Source organism: Staurois parvus, unplaced genomic scaffold (genome assembly GCF_062004578.1).
Source record: "Staurois parvus isolate SC_StPar_1 unplaced genomic scaffold, SC_StPar_1.0 ptg000184l, whole genome shotgun sequence".
Taxonomy (NCBI): Eukaryota; Metazoa; Chordata; class Amphibia; order Anura; family Ranidae; genus Staurois; species Staurois parvus.
This window is the reverse complement of record NW_028317980.1, coordinates 6,699,324-6,719,802: the sequence shown is the minus strand read 5'-3', so window position 1 is coordinate 6,719,802 and position 20,479 is coordinate 6,699,324. Positions and strand designations below refer to the sequence as shown.

Below are 20,479 nucleotides of genomic sequence, written 5' to 3'. Positions count from 1 at the left end.
GCAGAGAGGGGTGGAGGGATTGGCAGAGAGGGGTGGAGGTCAGTGGAGGGATTGGCAGAGAGGGGTGGAGGACACTGAGTGGAGGTCAGTGGAGGGATTGGCAGAGAGGGATGGAGGACACTGAGTGGAGGTCAGTGGAGGGATTGCAGAGAGGGGTGGAGGTCAGTGGAGGGATTGGCAGAGAGGGGTGGAGGCCAGTGTAGGGATTGGCAGAGAGGGGTGGAGGACACTGAGTGGAGGTCAGTGGAGGGATTGCAGAGAGGGGTGGAGGTCAGTGGAGGGATTGGCAGAGAGGGGTGGAGGACACTGAGTGGAGGTCAGTGGAGGGATTGGCAGAGAGGGGTGGAGGGATTGGCAGAGAGGGGTAGCAGACACAGAATGGTTGGTAAGGTGGATGAGCCTGGCAGCAGTATTCATGATGGACTGAAGGGGGGATAGCCTATGTAAAGGTAAGCCAATGAGGAGGGAGTTGCAGTAGTCGAGAGATTACCAGATCACAATGTAAGCCCACTTAGATATCGCGTTGTGGGAACGAATGTTCCTGCTTGCAATTTTTAAGCGTTTCTGTGTGTCATGCATAAGGTAGGCTGTTCACTTCAATAGACTGCCCTGTATGAGTTTGTCGCCCAAAAGAAGCTCCGGCTCCTTTTTTAGGTGACAAGCTTAGCACCGTTTTTTAATGTGCATTTTGCCACGTGACAGAATCACGGCAGAATCGCACGGCATTCGGGGTGCCATTAAGAAGATTGGCACCCATGCACGCATTTTGCCACAATTTGAAATCACGGGCAGAATCACGACAGGGCCTAGTACACTCTCAGCTGCAGAAAGTCTGGGCAAATTGCTTGCAATAAAAAGATTCTAATGGCAAACATTCTGATTCAGATAAGGACATTGCAGGGATTTGGGACCCCCGCCCATGTGATCCTGGCTGCAGTGTATTACAGAGAACTCAGGTTTATTTTTCAGGTTTCTACTATTGTGTGTGTTCTCTTTGCTGCTCTTTTGCCGTTGATGCCGGTCCCGGTTAGGACTGAAGCCAGATGCTGTTCCAAGCACTCGCTGAACCGCTTGGGGCTGTCTGTGCCGTTCTTACTGAAAGAGGGAGAAGCCTGCCCATTCACCTTCATTATGCCTGTGTTTACACTCTCCTCCAAAATCATTATCGCCCCCGATACTGAGGATTTGGCAGATCTGATGATGTTATTCCGCTCCAAGGAGGAGGATGGAGGATTCATTCTCTGCTCTAAATAGGGAGCCATGCCAATTTATGCAAACGCTTATCTCGGACATTGGATCGCTGGGTTGTTAAATACTTGGCCCGGTTTTTCTTAGAGTATCCGTTGCGTCAGCTGAACTCAGTCCAAACAGCCTATTAAGCAAGCTGTGTGACTTTGAGTTTCACCCAAGCCAATACAAAACAACATTTGAAAGAGCAGATTTTTATAGCACAGCAAACATCAATTCATTAAAGGGAAAATTGCACAAACTGCCCACCACTGCCTGGCTTTAATAAATATCTTTGGTAAAGGATATATTTATCCTGTAGACCTCAGATATAATAGCACACAATGACTGCTTATCTTTCACTATGAAATGCACCTTTGGACTCCTTTGAATTTGTTGCTTTGGAACAGATTCTCACTTCAGGGCTTCCATTAGGCACTAAAGCCTGGCGTACAAAGTTTTTTTTGTTTTTTTTTTTTCATTCAACCCAGTGGGCTGAATAATCTGAGAGATCACTGTACTAGCACAAGCAATGTTAGTGCAGCGATCTCCCCCGCACTTATATTGTATTCTGACAGAGGGACTGCCCACCCCCCCACCAGAATACGGTGATCAGCAATTAGCTGATCGGATCTTGGTCCGATGCTTGTTTTCCAGCATGCCCGTTTGAGAGAAGCTGTACACAAGGGCTGAAAGTCAGACAGCTTCTGCTGAACTAGCTGCTTTCTGCCATTAATCGGCCCGTGTGTATCCAGCTTAATGATCTCTCGCCACAGACTCCTTTCCCCTTCATTAACAAGCTAATGAAATAATTAGATAAAACTTTTCCATTCTCGCTACATACCTTATTTTAGACCCAACGACTTTGCCATAGAGTCTCTGCTCTTCTCTATGCAATGCGGGCAGATCATGGCTGGTGGGAGGGGCTGGCAGGGCTGTAGATATCATCTTGAAAACAGAAGGCTATGGTAACACCCAAATGTCATGCTGAGCCTCCTTGATTAAATAGCTCTCATCAGGCATTGTTGTGTGGAGTCCGTCTTTATGACTCAGCTAACGGCCAATCCTTTACAATACTTCTCAGCTTGTAAAAAACAGTTCCCACAATGCTCTATTACCAGGTCATATGACCTGGAGCTGCTGCAGCAGTGCACACAGACTCCAATATCAATAGCGTTTTAAAGCCAAACTCCGGGATTGGACAAAATCTGCCCTTGCAGTGCAGAGGTTAAGGTGGTTGTAGGGTTTACATTTTTTTTTTTTTCTAAAATAATAAACATGTTATACTTACCTGCTCTGTGTAGTGATTTTGCCGAGAGTGGCCCTGAACCTCCTCCACTTGGGTCCCCCGCTGGTTATCTGGGCTCCTCCTCTTCTGTGTCTGTCCCCATGGCAATCAACTTGCAATGGGAGCAAATGTGTGGGCTCGAGCTGGACTGCATGCATCCATAGACACACACAGCGTGGCTCGGCCCCGCCCTCACTCTTTGCTCACAGGATTTGATTGACAGCAGCAGAACAGCTCCCGTTGTTGCATCCCTGTCCTGGGAATACAGGTAGAGAGCCGCCACAGACTGTCACAGTGCTGAATCCAGTGTAACGCTCCATGTACACTGCAGCTGATAAACTCACATTTAGGAGCTTTTCTGCATTTTTTTTCAGCAGCCCCTGAACTCTCCCTAATGTTTTCCTATGTGTCCATGTACACAGGCAGTTGAGTTTACAGTCATTTTTTTGAACGCACCAAACTTGCATTCAGGAGTAGATTTTATCAGCGTTCTAAACGCGGTTAACCGCGTTTATAAGCGTTTGCGCTTGGAAAATCTTCCATTTCCAGATGCTGTCCAGAGCCTTTTTTCATCATGAAAAATGCATGCAGAGTGTTTCCCCAGTACTCAAATGGACCCGGTACACAATACTTTGAGGTTTTGCATGAAAGAAAATATATCAGACACTGCTGCAATAATTTCTGCACAGAAATGAGCCAGAATACATCCAAACACCACAAAAAAAGGACAGCTAATCTCAACACATACTGCTCTCTCTGCTTCTGCTCTCTCTATTTCTCTCAAAATGTCTGAAATAGTTCATTTTTTACTGTTTTTCAGTGCATTCTGGGCATTTTGGAAGGGCTCCTGAAGTTATCTTTAAAAAACGCGCATAAATTGCACCCTGAAAACCCACCTCTTCAGGGAAGCCTACCCCACCCCCTGCTAACTTGCCGACCTCCTCCACTCTTCCTACCACCCCATCCCCCACAGCTATCTCCTCCTGTGCCACCATCCCCTCCCTCCTAGATTGTCAGCTCAAAAGAGCAGGGCCCTCAATCCTCTCATGTTCTGCATTGTATTGGTATTGTTCTGTCACATGTTCTGTCCCCCTTTGTAATGTACAGCGCTGAGCGAACTATCGGCACTTTATAAATACTGTATAATAATAATAAACGCGGTATGCAAATGCTGCTAAACAGACGATTTTTAACCTACTTTTCCCAGCAGTCAGTTTCCATCATTCAGATGTGTCCTGTGTATATGGAGCCTAAGTATTTAGAGGGGTAAGGCGGCGATATTGTTACTGGGACATTTTATAACGCAGGGAATGCATTAGGGTATTATTATTATTATTATTATTATTATACAGTATTTATATAGCGCCAGAAGGTTTGCTCAGCGCTGTACATTATAGTGGGGGACAGAACATGAGACAATACAGTAACAGAACAATACACGAGGGGTTCAAGGGCCCTACTCTTTCGAGCTTACAATCTACGGTAAAAGTATATTACCTTTAGGACCACTTTGGAAGCTTGTTAAGTCTAATGGGAGCAGAAGAGGCTGCATTACTTTCTGTACACTTTGCTACGGCAGGCTCTGGGACTCTCCCCTTCTCCCTCTGGCATTCAGGCTGTGAGAGGTCTCATGGCTTTATCATGTACAATTAATATTATTATACAGTATTTATATAGTGCTTAAGGGTATGCTCAGCGCTGTACAATAGCGGGGGGGGGACAGAACATGAGACAAGACAGTAACAATACAATACACGAGGGGTTCGAGGGCCCTGCTCTTTTGAGCTTACAATCTAGGAGGGAGTGGAAGGTGGTACAGGAGGAGATAGCTGTGGGGGATGGAGTGGTGGGAGGAGTGGAGGAGGTTAGTTGTTAGGTGAGGTCAGGTGTTAGGTGAGGTTGGGGTAGGCATCCCTGAAGAGGAGGGTTTTCAGGGTGCGCCTGAAGGTGAGGAGGGTAGGTGACAGTCTGATGGATTGGGGTAGGGAGTTCCAGAGGATGGGGGAAGTCCTGCAATCGGGCGTGGGAGGAGGAGACCAGGGAGCTAGAAAGGAGCGGAGGGCACGGGTAGGGTAGTATTTGGGTATCAGGTCAGTTATGTAGTTCGGGGCAGCATTGTGAATGGCTTTGTAGGTCAGAGTTAGCAGTTTGAATTTGATGCGTTGGGCAATCGGGAGCCAATGAAGGGATTGGCAGAGGGGGGAGGCGGATGTGGAGCGGTTGGTGAGGTGGATGAGTCTAGCCGCAGAGTTCAGGATAGACTGGAGTGGGGATAGCGTTCGTTTGGCCAGTGAGAAGGGAATTGCAATAGTCCAGGCGTGAGGTGATGAGGGAGTGTAGGGAGTGGTGTCTGGGGTGAGGAATGTGCGTATCTTAGAGATGCTGCGGAGGTGGAGCCTGCAAGATCTAGATAGCAGTTGGATGTGGGGTAGGAAGGAGAGGTGGGAGTCCAGGGTGACACCCAGGACTTTGGCGTGTGGGGTGGGAGAGATGGTGGCGTTGTTAATAGTAGCAGTACAATACAGAGCTATTGACCCCACGTGGAGACAGGCTTGCGACTGCGGCCGCGAAGGCCATAGAGAGAACATTTTGTGGCAGTGGTCGCTGGACGAAGGGAGCCTACTGGATCAAAGAGTAAAGTAACTGTTACTCCTTACTCCTGCACCCGAGCAGTGAACCCTTTGGGGGGGGGGGGGGGATTGTGTACTGCTTGGTAGATTTTGTGAAATTCCTGAAGTTGGGATTTAAGTCAGAGTCAATGAATACTACTGATACCAGCAGAAGCAGCGAATAATGTGACTTAACGTGTCCAATTTAGACCACGTGACTCAAAACTAGAGTGCCACAGGATCTGTATATTATATATAGCTGATAGACAAATGTATGGAGATGTGTTTTTTTGGGGGTTTTTTAATACCCAGCAGTCCTTCCCTAATGTATGCCGAATCAAAGGACTAAATTTAAAGAGGTCCTGTCATCAGGCCAATCATTTCAAACAGGACTGTTGCTAGGGTTTTAAAGATGTGGGGCAGTCCTGAACACCTTTACTGATAGGCTGTACTTGTGGAACACCAAGAGGAGAAAAGGATGAGGTTTTCTTGCCCTGCGTGCAAGGGTCTAGCAACACGCCTGATTTCAACAACACTCTTCCCATAATACTATACAGTTCCCATAATATTATACAGCATGTGCATTTAACATATTTTATGCATGTTATTTACATGTAAAGTAGTAGTGCACCGAAATGAACATTCCCGTGCCGAAACTGAAAATTCAGGATGCACTTGGGCAAAAACCGAAATGGACAGTTTAAACATTTTTTTTTATTAATTTAATGAATGTGGCTGATGTTTTTACCTTGAAGTCACTCAGGGGCATTTTGTCTTTGCACTTGATTTTGATTTGAAGTCTATGGGATGCGATTTTGCATTGAAATCTATGGGACGCGATTTTGCTTTGAAGTCACTAGGGGGCGTTTTTGCATGAAAGTCAATGGGATGCGGTTTTGCATTAAAGTCTATGGGATGTGATTTTGCATTAAAGTCTATAGGACAAGATTGTGCATTGAAATCACTATGGAGCGTTTTTGCATGAAAGTCTATGGGATGTGACTTTGCATGTGAGTTGCCTTGACACATTCCTTTAAAAAAAAAAAATAATCGGAGAAGCCATTATCGGCACCTTTTTTTTCTCCTATTAGTAAAATGCGGATAACACTATTTTCAGCCGATACGTTTCGGTCGCGGATATATCGGTATATCCCTAATGTAAAGGCCTTCTGTGTGGATCTCGATCCAGCGATGTGCACGAGAGCCTTGGTTTTCCTGGGTCTCTCCCTCCTCAATGGCTCCTGCTACTGTCAATCACAGCCAGTGCACCAATGAAGAGATAGCATCTGTATGTGAATGGAAACAGAGAACAGTGGCTCGAGAGCAAGCGTGCTCGAGTGCTCCCATATCAAGCTGCTTGCTGTGATGGCAGGAGGAAGGAGCCAGGAGCTTCGGCAGGGGAACCAAGAAGAGGAGGATTGGGGCTACTCTGTGCAAAACCATTACGCATAGCAGATAAGTATAGACATGTTTGTTATTTAAAATAAAAAAAAAAAAAATCTTCCTTTACAACCACTTTAGGACTGTTGGTCACCACCCTCCTGGATGTGATGTCAGCAAGCTCAGAGTTGTCACTCTGTATGTATAATATTCTTCTTCGCTTCTCCTTCAGCTGACATATAAAGGGTTATGCAGGGTGGTGAGGGGAAGGGCAGAGGAGCACAGATATTTTAGTTATGCCCAGAAGAAGGCTATGATGTGCAAGGAGAGGGGGGACTGGGGAAATTACTCCTCTAAGATAGTCAAATTTGCTAGCAAGGCACAGTGCAAGTCATTAAAAATCGTTCATAGAACAAAGAAATGTTGCAATTAGACTTTTTTACCTTTTTGCTTTTTCCTGAACCTTTTTAGGTTGTTTACAGGGTCTCTCTAAAGTATAGGATCATTTGGGGGAAAAAATCCTGATCCAGTTGTGGTATTTCGTGAAGTTGTATTTTCTTTTTGTTAACATTGACTTCACAATTCACAAATTCATCATTATTATTATTTTTTTGTTTGGTGGTTTTTTTGCATCAACTACAGAAACTTTTTTTTTTTTCCATCAACAGGGGTGATGAAAATGTGAACAGGGGTGTGTCTAGGGAATATCTTTCAACTAAAGATTTTTTTCTCTTTTTTTGTGCTAAAAGGATTCTCTTTCCTGTCTCGGAAAGTCAAGGGGTACGAGTGACAGAAGTAGAAGGAAACTTGCTTTATCATAGCATAGCCTAGGAGATCAAACCAAGATGGCTCTCATTATGCAGCGCACAAATCGCTCTTGTGACATTGTACCTGCCGAGCGCAATGCTAGTCTACGTTTCATCAATGTTTTATTGCTTTGAAAATTTGGGACTACAAATCAGACTTTCAGCTTAGCAGCAAAATGCCAGCAAGCAGATGGCACTTTGCTCTGTAGAAGACTCGGCCACATTTTACCACTCGATTGTCACAATTGTCAGAGAGATGGACAAATAGAAATAAACAATCTGTCGCTTTGCAGTAAAGCAGTACAGTCTGCTCACTAGAGCAAGGAATATCCTAAATATGGGTGGACATAGATTGAAAAAGATCCCACAATCTAGGATCCCCTTGACTCTCATCTTTGTTGCTTAATGTGCACTATATTGCCAAAAGTATTGGGACAGCCCTCCAAATCTTTGGATTCTGGTGTTCCAATCACCTCCATGGCCACAAGTGTATAAAATCAAGCACCTAGGCATGCAGACTGCTTCTACAAACATTTGTGTAAGAATGGGTCGCTTTCAGGAGCTCAGTGAATTCAAGCGTGGTACCGTGATAGGTTGCCACCTGTGCAATAAGTCCATTCATGACACTTCCTTGCTACTAAATATTCCACGGTCAACTGTTAGTGGTTTTATAACAAAATGGAAGCAACTGAGAACAACAGCAACTCAGCCATTAAGTGGTAGGCCACGTAAAATGACAGAGCGGGGTCAGCACAAGCTGAAGCACACAGTGTGCAGGAGTTGCCAACTGTCTACAGATTCAATAGCTAAAGACCTCTAAACTTCTTGTGGCATTCAGATTAGCACAACCGTGCGTAGAGAGCTTCATCTGATGGGTTTTCATGGCTGAGCAGCTGCATCCAAGTCTTACATCACCAAGTGCAATGCAAAGCGTCGGATACAGTGGTGTAAAGCATGCCGCCACTGGAGAGTGTTCTCTGGAGTGACCAATCACACTTCTCTGTCTGGTAATCCAATGGACTTGTCTGGGTTTGGTGGTTTCCAGGAGAAAGGTACTTGCCTCACTGCATTGTGCCAAGTGTAAAGTTTGGTGGGGGGGGATTATGGTGTGGGGTTATTTTTCAGGGGTTGCGCTTGGCCCCTTAGTTCCAGTCAAGGGAACGCTTAAGGCGTCGGCATACCAAGACATTTTGGACAATTTCATGCTCCCAACTTTGTGGGAACAGTTTGGGGATGGTCTCTTCGTGTTCCAACATGACTGCACACCAGTGCACAAAGCAAGGTCCATAAAAACACGGATGAGCGAGTTTGGCGTGGAAGAACTTGACTGTCCTGAGTCCTGACCTCAACCCAATAGAACACCTTTGGGATGAATTGGAGCGGAGACTGGGAGCCAGGCCTTCTCATCCGACATCAGTGCCTGACCTCACAAATGTGCTTCTGGAAGAATGGTCCAACCTTCCCATAGACACCCTAAACCTTGTGGACGGCCTTCCCAGAAGAGTTGAAGCTGTTATAGCTGCAAAGGGCGGGGCCAACTCAATAATGAACCCTACGGACTAAGACTGGGGGGCCATTAAAGTTCATGTGCGTGTAAAGACAGGGGGACCAATAGTTTTGGCATTATAATGCATGTATGTGTCATTTAGCCAGGGTGCCAAATGGCTTACAGTGCCCAACAGTGTATGTTGAGCTTGCAGGTATAGTTCTACATTTTTATCCCTGTTCTATTTATCTCAGCCTTTCTCAACCTTTTTTCCGATGGAGGAACCCTTGAAATAACTTTCAGATCTCAGGGAACCCCTGCTAATAATTACTATGTCAGTAGTACAGTAGGCTGATTTAAAAGAATAAGGAAAGTGGAACATTAAAGCCAGCATAGATGGACCGAATCTCAGCTGGTTCAACGAGGGAGCAACCAAGATTCGATCCATCTATGAGCAAGCCGGTTGTACTGAAGTCAATCCAATCGAAGTAAGTACAACCAGCCTGTCGGTTTTTTTATATGCGATTACTGCCAGCGAATATTGCCGCTAGCAGTGCTGGGACAAGGTCATCCAGGGCAAAAATAAACTGTGCCCCTTCCCCGTTCATGATGTGCGAGCACCTCCTCCCGGTTCTCTCCTCGCTGCTCCCAGCGCTGAGCTGACAGGAGTAGTGATGCTGCTGTCACTACTCCTGTCAGCCTTGTAACAGGATGAACTCAGCACAGGGTGCCCCCATCCCTGCAATAAACCACTGCACCCAGGGCAGCCACTCCTTCTTTCCTCCCCTTGTCTCAGCCCTCACCACTAGCTGTAATAATTATGTTCTTTTGGCAGAGAAGGCTCTCCACCGTGAGAACACAATAGCTCTGCGGGAGAAATTGCTTTGTTTATGTGGGAATCAAGCGATTTTCTTTCTTGCAACCTATGGTTGCAGGAAAAAAAATTGCATCATCTATGGCTAGCTTTAGTGTATTTGAAACCTAAGGCTGTTTTATTCAAAAATTATTTGCAGTAATACAAATTAAATTAATAATTGACAATAACATCCAGAAAAGAACTCCACATGAAATTGAACCAATGAGAGCACCAAACCAACATTTCAAGAGTCAATTCAACCAGCTAGAGTGAAAAAACAAAAGAGAGCCATCATTTTGGGGACTGGCATACATCCTCCTTAACCAGGGCTTAGGAGAGTGTACTGGAAGTTTAGTGAACTCCAATGCTTCTAGGCAGACATATATCGGTAGCAGGGATTCAGCAATCGAATGTTCAGTTAGTGATTGTGTCAGCGACCAATGACTTATTAATAATTTTGCACTCTTGAGACATTGGTTTTGAGTTCTCATTGCTTCTATTACATGTGAATTTCCCAATCTGGGTGACCCCTGGTTTGTCCAGGGGCCCCCCATTTCACTGAGGGACCGCTGTACCTCTAGTGGTGAAGCTCAACGAATGACCCCTTTTACGTATGAAAGTCTGTATTCAGTATATTCAGTAACTCACTCTTATCTCTTCCTAGAAGAGATGAATGGTGAGTGAAGTGTCCCCTTACACTGTGGTCAGAGAGTAAAATGCACCATACACTGGTGAACAGTTGGAGGAATACCCCTGACATTGGTGGTCAGTGGGAAGAATGCTCCTTACATTGGTGGTCAGTGGGAAGAATGCTCCTTACATTGGTGGTCAGTGGGAAGAATGCTCCTTACATTGGAGGTCAGTGGGAAGAATGCTCCTTACATTGGTCAGTGGGAAGAATGTCCCTTACAATGGTGGTCACTAGGAAGAATGGCGGTTAATTGGAAGAATGTTCCTTGTATTCATGGTGCTCAATAGGAAAAAATCCCCCCATACACACGGTTTAAAAAAATCATTGGTGTTGGTGGTTACTTATATGAGAGGCAGGAATTGCTAATTGCTGAAAAAAACCCTAGTAATCTTTGGAGGAACCCTAAGAGATGCCTACTGCTAGGCTACAATTGTTTTCACAAGCATCTCTGGCTCACAGTCTAGTTGTGGCTGGACTTTAAAAGTTTTTAAACCCATGTTAAGCATTTATTACTGTCTGTTTCCCCACTAAGAAGATTCACCCGGCATTTGTCCTGGTGACCATTGTCTGCAGTATAGAAAGTGCTAGGAAATCCAAAATGTTACAGTAAAAGAAGTCTAGGTGTCTCTAATCTTCAATTAGAGACACCTATCCAGTGACTGTTGTCTTAGAGGACTTTTCCATACTTTGGAGAGATTCCAGTCACTACCTATTGTGTCTTCTGGACAGGGAACAAAGAGAATTCTCTCCAATGAGACCAAGAAACTGACTGACATGGATTATAATCATTCCATATCCTGCCCAAAAGATAAAGATAAAAAAAAATGATTTGGAGTTTAATATACTTGATGGTTCCTTTTTTTGTAGAATGAGCCCTATATTGTGGCCCAATTGATCCTTACTTCTTGCTCTACTGAAACCCATGTGTTCTCCCTACAGGCCTTTTAGAGCAAGCCTTCCATTTGCCTTTTACCCAAGGCTGCTTACAGTACCTTCAGGTACTGGTTGAACTTGCTACTTGTGTTTTAAATTTCCTGCACCAGCTGAACTGTTGGCATTCTTCCATTTGGGAAGGAACCCACTCAAGTGTATTCTTTAAAACAGATACTGCTTTGTTTAAAGTATGTCCAGCGCACACAAGCAAGAAAACATTTTACTAAAACCTTGTGTACAGTACTGTGCTAAGGTTATAGGCAGGTGTGAAGAAATGCCATAAAGTAAGAATGCTTCCAAAAATATATATTTTAATTGTTTTTATCACTTTATAAACTGCAAAGTGAGCGAACAGAAGAATAATCTAAATAAAATCAATAATTTTTCTGACTACCCTTTGGCTTCAAACCAGCATCAATTCAATTCATCAAATTCTTTTGAAAAAGAAAATAATCTGGCAATGTTGAGGGCTATAGATGCAGTGGTCAGCCAAGGAAACAATGCAGGAGATGAGAGAAACATCATGCTTACTTCCCTTCCACATTGGAAGATGTCAAGCAGTGCCATAAGCACAGAACTGGCGGAAACCAGTGGAACCCAGGTACACCCATCCATTGTCTGGAGACGTCTGGCCAGAAGTGGTCTTCATGGAAGCCATACCTCCAACATGGAAACTAGGCTGAGCGGCTCAACTATGCAGGAAAATATAGGAACTGGGGTGCAGAAAGATTGCAGCAGGTGCTCTGGACTGATGAGTCAAAATGTGAATTATTAGGCTGTAGCAGGAGGCAGTTTGTTTCGCCAAAAGATTGGAGTGTGGTATGCTAATGAGTGTCTGCAGGCAACTATGAAGCACGGTGGACGTTCCTTGCAAGTCTGGGGTTGCATTTCTGCAAATGGAGTTGGAGATTTATTCAGCATCAAAGGTGTGCTTAAGATACAGACAGATATATTTCCAACTTTCCATACCATCAGAGAGGAGTGTGATTGGCCCCAGATTTATTCTGCAGCAAGACAATGACCCCAAACATGCAGCCAATGTCATTAAGCACTATCTGCAGAAGAACAAGGAGTCCTGGAAGTGATGGTTTGGCCCCCACAGAGCGCTGATCTCAACATCATGGAGTCTGTCTGGGATGATATGAAAAGACAGAAGGGTTTGAGGTAGCCTTCATCCACAGAAGATCTCTGGTTAGTTCTCTGAGATATTTGGAATAACCTACCTGCCGAGTTCCTTCACAAACTGTGTGAAAGTGTAAGTAGAAGGCAAAGGGTGGTCACACCAAATATTGATTTGATTTGGATTTCTTTTCTGTTCATAGTTTTTTTTTACTCAATTAACAAAATGCAAAATAAGTGAACACTTCTATTTCTGTAAGCATTCTTCATTTACAGCATTTTTTCACTACTGCCCATAACTTCTGCACAGTACTGTATATTGGGAAGTTTGGCTCACGTTAGGTCTGGGTGTCGTGTAGGTGGTATCTTTACTTTGCAAACTCCAGATTCTGTAAAGTCTACAAGGGATTTGATTGAATTTGGCTGGTAAGTGTGCTGCTGTTACTTTGTCTTTTTTAGGTTACTTTATAGTGGTCTTGTAGTGAACGGAAATTCCTTTACCAAGCCATAATAATGTACAACTTCTCACACAAAAACATTTCTCTATACTAAGAAAGTGTGCACTGCTAAGAATAAAACTAAAGTCCTTATATTCACAGATACGCTCCACTTTATTAATGTAATAACAGCATGTAACCAAGAAGAACATAAATATCCAATTGGCTCACAAGCGCATGATTAAAAGTATCTCCAAATAATCCCATCCATCAGTAAGCAAATTAGCTAAATGGACCAGATATTGAAGGACTCAGCATGAGTCCTGCTCTGGATTGACCCCGGTCACATGTGCATAAAATTTCATAATAAACATGCCATTTAAAAGACCCCAGGGAAAACTCTGTGCATACAATAAAATCAGAGTACTACATAAATAATTACTGCTGACCTCGCATGACTTGATTAATGTCCAACTTCTGTTTCTACAACGTGACTTGTGGCAGAGTAAGTGATGTCTGCGTGTTTTTTTTTTTTTTTGCATTTGATTTACTGAAGCTAGAGAGTGCAAAATCTGGTGCATCTCTGCAAAGAAACCAACCAGTTCCCAGGTTTTATTATCAAAGCTTCATTGAATGAGCTGAAGTTAGAAGCTGATTGGCTGCCATGCGCAGCTGCACCCTTTTTTGCACTCTCCAGTTTTTAGTAAATCAACCCTATTAAATCTTTCTGCTAATATCACATCCTACCCTAAGCATTCTAGGCGTCTTTTCTGATTGTTCTCCTGTTCTGTTTACAGATAGCAGCAGTAAGAAGGAGTTTGTGTCTTCGGAAAGTCATCTCCTATATTACCCGAGTATCACGTACACCATCATCGGCAGCTCCGTCATCTTCGTACTGGTAGTGGCATTGCTGGCCCTGGTTCTTCACCATCAAAGGAAACGCACAAACCTGATGAGTCTTCCAGTGCACCGGCTGCAGCACCCCCTACTGCTCTCCAGACTGGTGGTGCTGGACCACCCGCACAACTGCAGAGTCACCTATAACGTCAACAACGGGGTGCAGTACATGTCCAGCGAGGGGTACCAGCCACCAGTCAGCATCGAGTCTCCACCATCCTACAGCGAGGCTGTGCTGGACCACAAGTGAGTCTGGGATTTGTTATGTATTTTTTCATTTCTCGCTGCAGGATCATTAAATGTAGAGGTGAATAAAAAATTTTTTTTTGGGGGGGGGTTTATATTTGTACATTTAAAAAGATCTGCTTTTCAATTGAACCTGATTCCCTAAGCCTTGGTTCACACTGCTGCAACCCCATTGTGATGTGTTTTCCAGTGCGGCTTTCATGCAACTTGGTGCAACTTTAGAGTCTATGGGACTCAATTGACATTAAAGTTGCACCAAAGTAGTGCAGAAACCTTTTTAAAAGTCACTGAGACTTGAGTTGCATTGACTGGAATGGCCGTCATGGAAATTAATTGGTTTTCACCTGTCATGCCACTCTGTGGGGTTGATTTACCAAAGCTGGAGAGTGCAAAATCTGGTGCAGAAACCAATCAGCTTCTGTATTTTTTTTTTTTGCAAAAGCTTATTTGAGCAAGCTGCAGTTCTGCAGGCCATAGACAGTTCGTTTATCAGCCGGATTTTCAATTTTCGTCCGAAAGAATAATCTGCCAATATTCGCACTGTTAGTGGGGCAATGTCGTCGACCGATTTTTCGCGGTTCCTCCTCATTTCTTTTATCAGTCATGCTGGAAAATTTACAAAAAACGGACGATTTTCGTTAGCATTAGTGGCAACAGAACGACCGATTTTTCATTTTTTTGGCCGAAAATTCGGCCGATAAACGAACCGTCTATGGCCTGCATTAGAAGCTGATTTAATACTATGCTCACCTGTACCAGATTTTGCACTCTCCAGTTTTATTAAATCAACCCCAATGTGTTGCAAGTAGCATGCCAAGTTGCACCAGTGTGAACTGGGGCTAAATGTCACATAAAGCCAGAGGCTCAAAAATGTGATTGGAAGACACTCTTAGCATGCTGTAGCTGGCCAATGTTTTTTCCTAACACTTAAAGCAGAACTCCAGCCATTGATCATTTACTCCAGTACCCTTCACAACCCCTGGACAACGTGCACTCTTTTATGTATCCTAATTTTCTAGCTAAATACCATTTTCTTGGCAATGTATGAGGGTTCTTCAAAAAGTTTCCACACTTTTTATACTCTAGTATACTGTATATAAAAAAGTGCGGAAACTTTTTGAAGACCCCTCGTAATTTAGCAAAAATAAATTGGTTAAGACACCCCGTGCTCAGTCATTATATAGCTGCTGCCACCTTAAACCACTTAAACATACACTGTTGGCTAACATCACTCAGCAGGTCCAGGCTGGGGAAAGATCCCTACTTCAGTGTCGGGATCCACCCCAGAGTCTGGAGCCGCACCTGGCTCAGCCTGTCAGCAAAGCGCTGAGAGCCCAAGCCAGCAGCACTCTCGCCCTCTAAGGCCCAGCAGTCCAGTGAACACTGGGGGGGGGGGCCGAGCTGACAGCAGTGACTGACAGTCCCATTGTCTGCTCAGAGCGGAGAGAACTCAGTGATCAGTGGTCATGTGATCGCTGAGTTCTCACCCTTAAAGCTGATGGGGGACAGATGCTGCATCCACCTAGGTAAGTAAAATTGGCGGGGGGGGAGCCATACCTCTCTTTTAATGCATTCTATGCCCCCAGCCCGCTTCCCCCCCACCCTTTTTATTAGAGCCCGATCTAATCCAGCTATGAGAGCAGCGGCTCTTGATTTGTCTCCCGTTGGCTCCCGCTGCTGTCAATCAAATTCTGTCATGAAGGATGTGATTTGTCAATAGACATAGACAGGGTGGCTCGGCTTTCCATGGGGGCACTCGCCGAAGCGGAGGGACCTGGAGCACCAGCGGGGGACCCCAGAAGAGAAGGATTGGGGCTGCTTTGTACAAAACATTACACAGAGCAGGTTTACACTGAGCAGGTAATATCATGTTTGTTATGTTAATAAAAAAATTAAGGTTTAATGTCACTTTACTATTGCTTTAATCCACCCTCCCCAAAAAACTTACTGAACCCTAAAACAAATTCTAAACCCCCTAAACCAGGTTGTATCATTAACCCCTATAATGCTGTATAGCCACCTGATTTTGTGCCAAGAGCCTTCGTGCCAGTAAGAAGCCATCCTGCACCAGAAACATGGAGCAGCAAGGTCCTAGCACCACAATAACCTGATCTGTCTCCTTTCTGCCCATTGGCTTACAGAGTAAGCACTCCCACTGCAAGTCTATTTCACCTGATGTGTAAAGATAGATTTCAAGCAACTGAAGTGGAAAAATGGAACTTTGATGGAACTTTTGTATAGTTGCTGCAAGTTGTTCATCCCAAAGTCCTGTTTGTGAAAACTCAATATAGAATATCGAAGCACCAGCTCGACTGAACAACAATTATGTTACTTTTGAAATATTACATAAAAGTACTAAAGGGTGTTTTTATGTACTTGCCTCAAACTATCATCTCTTATAATTGTCTTATAATTTTTTTTTTTGATTAGTACTGTTCTAAATGAGACATTTGTCTTTCTTCTTTTAGCTCCCCTCCACCTTGGTTCTCTCTGCCTCCTCCTCCGTATCCCTCCGACATGGAATCTTACAGCCAGACAGAGCTGCCTCCATACCGCTCCCGAACAGGCAGCGTCAACAGCGCCGGTTCCAATGGAAACACTCTGGACAATTCCAGCAGCACTTGGGATCCCGCCAGCCCTGCCGAAGCTCCAGAACCGGTCCAATCAACCAGTGAGTCTCAACTGAGCACAGTGCTGGAGGTCTAAGTTACTGAAGAGACTCTTGTCAGGCTACGTTTACACAGGCGTCACGGGATGCTGGGTGTCCATTCCCGATGCTAGCAGAGGGCTTCCTGGACCCAAAGGGTGTATTGAGACAAATACAGGTTACACACACATATAAGTGCTCAGTAAAGAGTCTGCTTCACCATGGTGGGGGAAGAGCATCTGGTGCACTCCACAGAATTCAACCTTTTGATTTTGGTGAGCGGCTCCCCCGGCACCCATGTGTACCCAGTCTTTGACTGTCATGGGTTGGTCTGTGGTATCTTGTTACCAGCAAATATTCCTCATATTTTTATAGAATCCAGATTGTATATTTTTTTAGATTTCTTTTTTTTTTCCTTCTTTGTATTTTATAATGTTTTTTTTTTTTTTTTTTGCTATCATATATTCTCCCTGAAGCAATAAGGCACTTAAAACATAGTAGGGCAGATGATTTACTTTCCCCTCTTGTCTGTTTAGCGACCACTTAGTTTGGATAGCTGCAAATTAAATTTCAAAGATTCCATTCCAGGCCAGTTCTACATATAAGGATTTTAGAAGGCCACGTTTACAACTTTCTGATTTTTCCCACCTTTGCATAAACGCACGTGCAGTAAAACGTGTTTGTGATAAAGCTGAACTCAAGGCAGGTTAGTAAAAAAAAAAACACCAATTCTTGCAGAAATGCATTCACAAAAAAAGCAACCAATGTAATTATGTAGCTGAATTTAACTTGATATTGGACTCCTGTCATCCCCTGTACAGCAGCGCTCAGACTGGAAGAAGCAGTGCAAGGGTCCAGTGAGGGGTGCTGCAATGTACTTGTTTTAGCAAGCAACATGTTGATAGTAGGAGAGGGCAAAGTGACAGAGACATGAACTCATCGGTTTTGCAAAAAAATGCTTTAGAATGCAAAAAAGACCTGGGTTCTCTTTCCAAGGAAGTGATGGGGGGGTAAACAATTTTAACAAGTCTTATTATAATGTCTATAAATATAGGTGTTCACTTTAATATGGCTGCAGCTTCTCTGGCAGAATTTAGGACAATGCCTCTTTCTTCTGTAAAGAAATGAAAAAAGACAGGGGGCGCCATCAACAAGTGTAGACTTTAATGTAAACAACTAAAAGTTTAAAATTGCACTCACATATCAAAAGCAGATAGATTTAGAATATAATAATTTATCTCCTTTTTCTATCTGAGTGCAATGTTAAGCTTTTAACTGTTTACATTAAAGTCTACACTTTGATGGTGGCTCCCCCTGTCTTTTTCCTTTCTTAAAGTGGAGTTCCACTCAACCTACCAAAAAATAAAAGTCAGCAGCTACAAAAACTGTACCTGCTGACTTTTAAAAAACAGCCTCTTACCTGTCCCTCTGTCCCATGGTGTGTCCCCTGCAGCCCATTTCACCGGCTGTCCTGTATTCCAGGAGGCCGGCATCTTCAGTGTGGGCACCCGGCTGTGACAGCTTGCGGCTTCACAGCCGGGTACCCACTGCGTATGCGCAAGTAGCACTGCGCTGAGTGATCCTGTAGTCTTCTGGGACTTGTCACATGTCCCAAAAGACTACAGGGAGGGAGGGAGGACAACATCCGTTTCCGATCACCTAGGCAATCGAACCGGAAGTGGGAGCGGGTACCTATCAAACTCCCCAACCCCCCCCCCCCCCCCCCCGCTCTCCAAAGGTGCCAATCCTTAATGGGGAGCAGTCCTTAAAGTGGAACTTCCCCTTTTGGGTGGAGCTCTGCTTTAACACAAACTCATCAGTTTATTGCAGGGGTATTGAATTAAAATTCATGGAGGTCCGGTCATTAAAACTTTCATCCAGCAGGGGTCCGAGTCTCGTGTTTGTGCTATGACTCGGGTTCTTCAGATCACAGCCCCACCCCCTTACATTACAGTTTCCCCTTTACATCACAGCCCTCCCATTTATACCACAGTACTACCTTTAAAATGGCTGAACCCCCTCTTTACATCACAGCACCCCCCTTTACAATACAGCCCCTTCTTTACATTACAGTTCCTGCTTTACATCACAGCCCCCCTTTGCATTCAAATCCCCCCATATTACATCACAGTGCCTCCTCTACGTAATTGTCCTTTGACTCCCCTTCACATCACAACCTCCTCACCTTTTCATCAGTGTCCTCTGCCCCCACCTCACATCACAGTCCCCCTCCCCTTCATGTCAGTGTACTCTGTCACCCCTTTACATCAAAGCCCCCTTACCTAAATCCCAGTCCCCATCACAGCCCCCTTTCCTTGCACCTCAGTCCCCTTTACAGCCCCCCCATGCATCTCAGTCCCCTTCATAGCCCCCTCCCCCCCTCCTTGTATCCCAGTCCCTTTCACAGCCGCCCTTTTTTACACCCGGGGCCCCTTTACAGCCCCCCTTACTTACATCTCAGGCCCCTTCACAGCCTGCCTTCCTTGCACTCCATTCCTCTTTACAAACTTACTTGCATCTCAGTCCCCTTCACAGCCCCCCCTTACTTGCACCCAAGTCCCTTTCACAGCCCCCCTTTCTTGCACCCTAGTCCACTTTACAGCCTCTCCTTACATCTCAGCCCCCCCCTTCCTTGCACCCCAGTCCTCACAACCCACCTTCCTTGCTCCTCAGTCCACTTCACAGCCCCACTTCCTTGCACCCCAGTACCCTTAACAGCCCCCCTCCCTTGCACTGAAGTCCTCTTCACAGTCTCCCCTTTTTACACCCCAGTCCCCCTTACAACCCCTCCTTACTTACATCTCAGTCCCTTTCACAGTACCTCCCTTCCCTGAACCCCAGTCCACTTCACAGCTCCCCTTCCGTGTACCCCAGTCCTCTGTTCAACCTTGTTTGCATCTCAGTCCACTTCACGGCAACCCCCCCCCCCCTTACGTGCACCAAAGTCCCTTTCACAGCCCCCCTTTCTTGCACCCCAGTCTCCTTTACAGCCTCCCTTACTTACATCTCAGCCCCCTTCACAGTCCCCCTATTCATTGCACCCCAGTCCTCACAACCCTCCTTCCTTGCACCAAAGTCCTCTTCACAGCTCCCCTGTTTTGCACCCCAGTCCCCTTTACACCCCCCTCTTTACTTACATCTCAGGCTCCTTCCCATTTCATCCGTTCCTTGCACCCCAGTTCCCTTTACAACCCCCCTTCCTTGTACTTCAGTCCACTTCACAGCCCCCCTTCATGCACCCAGTAACCTTTACAGACCCCCCTTACTTGCACCCAGTACCCTTTACAGACCCCCCTTACTTGCACCCAGTACCCTTTACAGACCCCCCTTACTTGCACCCAGTACCCTTTACAGATCCCCCTTACTTGCATCTCAGTCCCCTTTAAAAACCTATTTTTTGTATACTGTCCCCCCTTCACATCCATCCCCCACCTTCCTTCCTTGCAGCCAAGTCCCCTTTGTATGAATGCCCCCTCCCTTATATTCCCCAACCCCCCCCCCCCCCCCTGCCATTCACAACCCTCCTTTTCAATTCTACCTTACACAGCAGGTAGAAGGCATGGCGTGCCTGGACAGAGGGCAGGACATATGGTACATGCTTTTCATGTTAACAGGCAGGTGTTTGGTTGCTAGTCGTTCCTAGCAAGCAATCACCGGCTTGTTAACTTGAAAAGTTGGATAGCTCCCGCCCGCTGTCTGGACATGCTGTGCCTTCTTCCTTCAAATGTCAGATTCATTCTTCCTTATAAAGATGAATGCTGTGGCAGCAGAGGCGGCGGAGATTGGTGGGGGGGAGGATATCAGCTGCAGAGGATATTCAGGCTGCTAAGTGTCGGAGCCGCGGTCCATATAGGATT

At 45.1% G+C, this 20,479-nt stretch overlaps 1 protein-coding gene across 3 annotated transcripts in view; it reads left to right on the top strand.

Moving 5' to 3' along the window:
• The window catches only part of LDLRAD3 (low density lipoprotein receptor class A domain containing 3), a 273,554-nt gene extending 254,013 nt beyond the window's left edge, over positions 1 to 19,541 (top strand). For all 3 annotated transcript variants that reach the window (XM_089677345.1, XM_089677344.1, XM_089677346.1), the window contains 2 exons: positions 13,630 to 13,975; positions 16,444 to 19,541. In XM_089677345.1, coding sequence (XP_089533471.1) covers positions 13,630 to 13,975; positions 16,444 to 16,681 — 584 coding nt within the window. In that variant the 3' untranslated portion in view covers positions 16,682 to 19,541. The remainder of the gene's footprint in view (positions 1 to 13,629; positions 13,976 to 16,443) is intronic.
• The last annotated feature ends 938 nt before the right edge of the window (positions 19,542 to 20,479 follow it).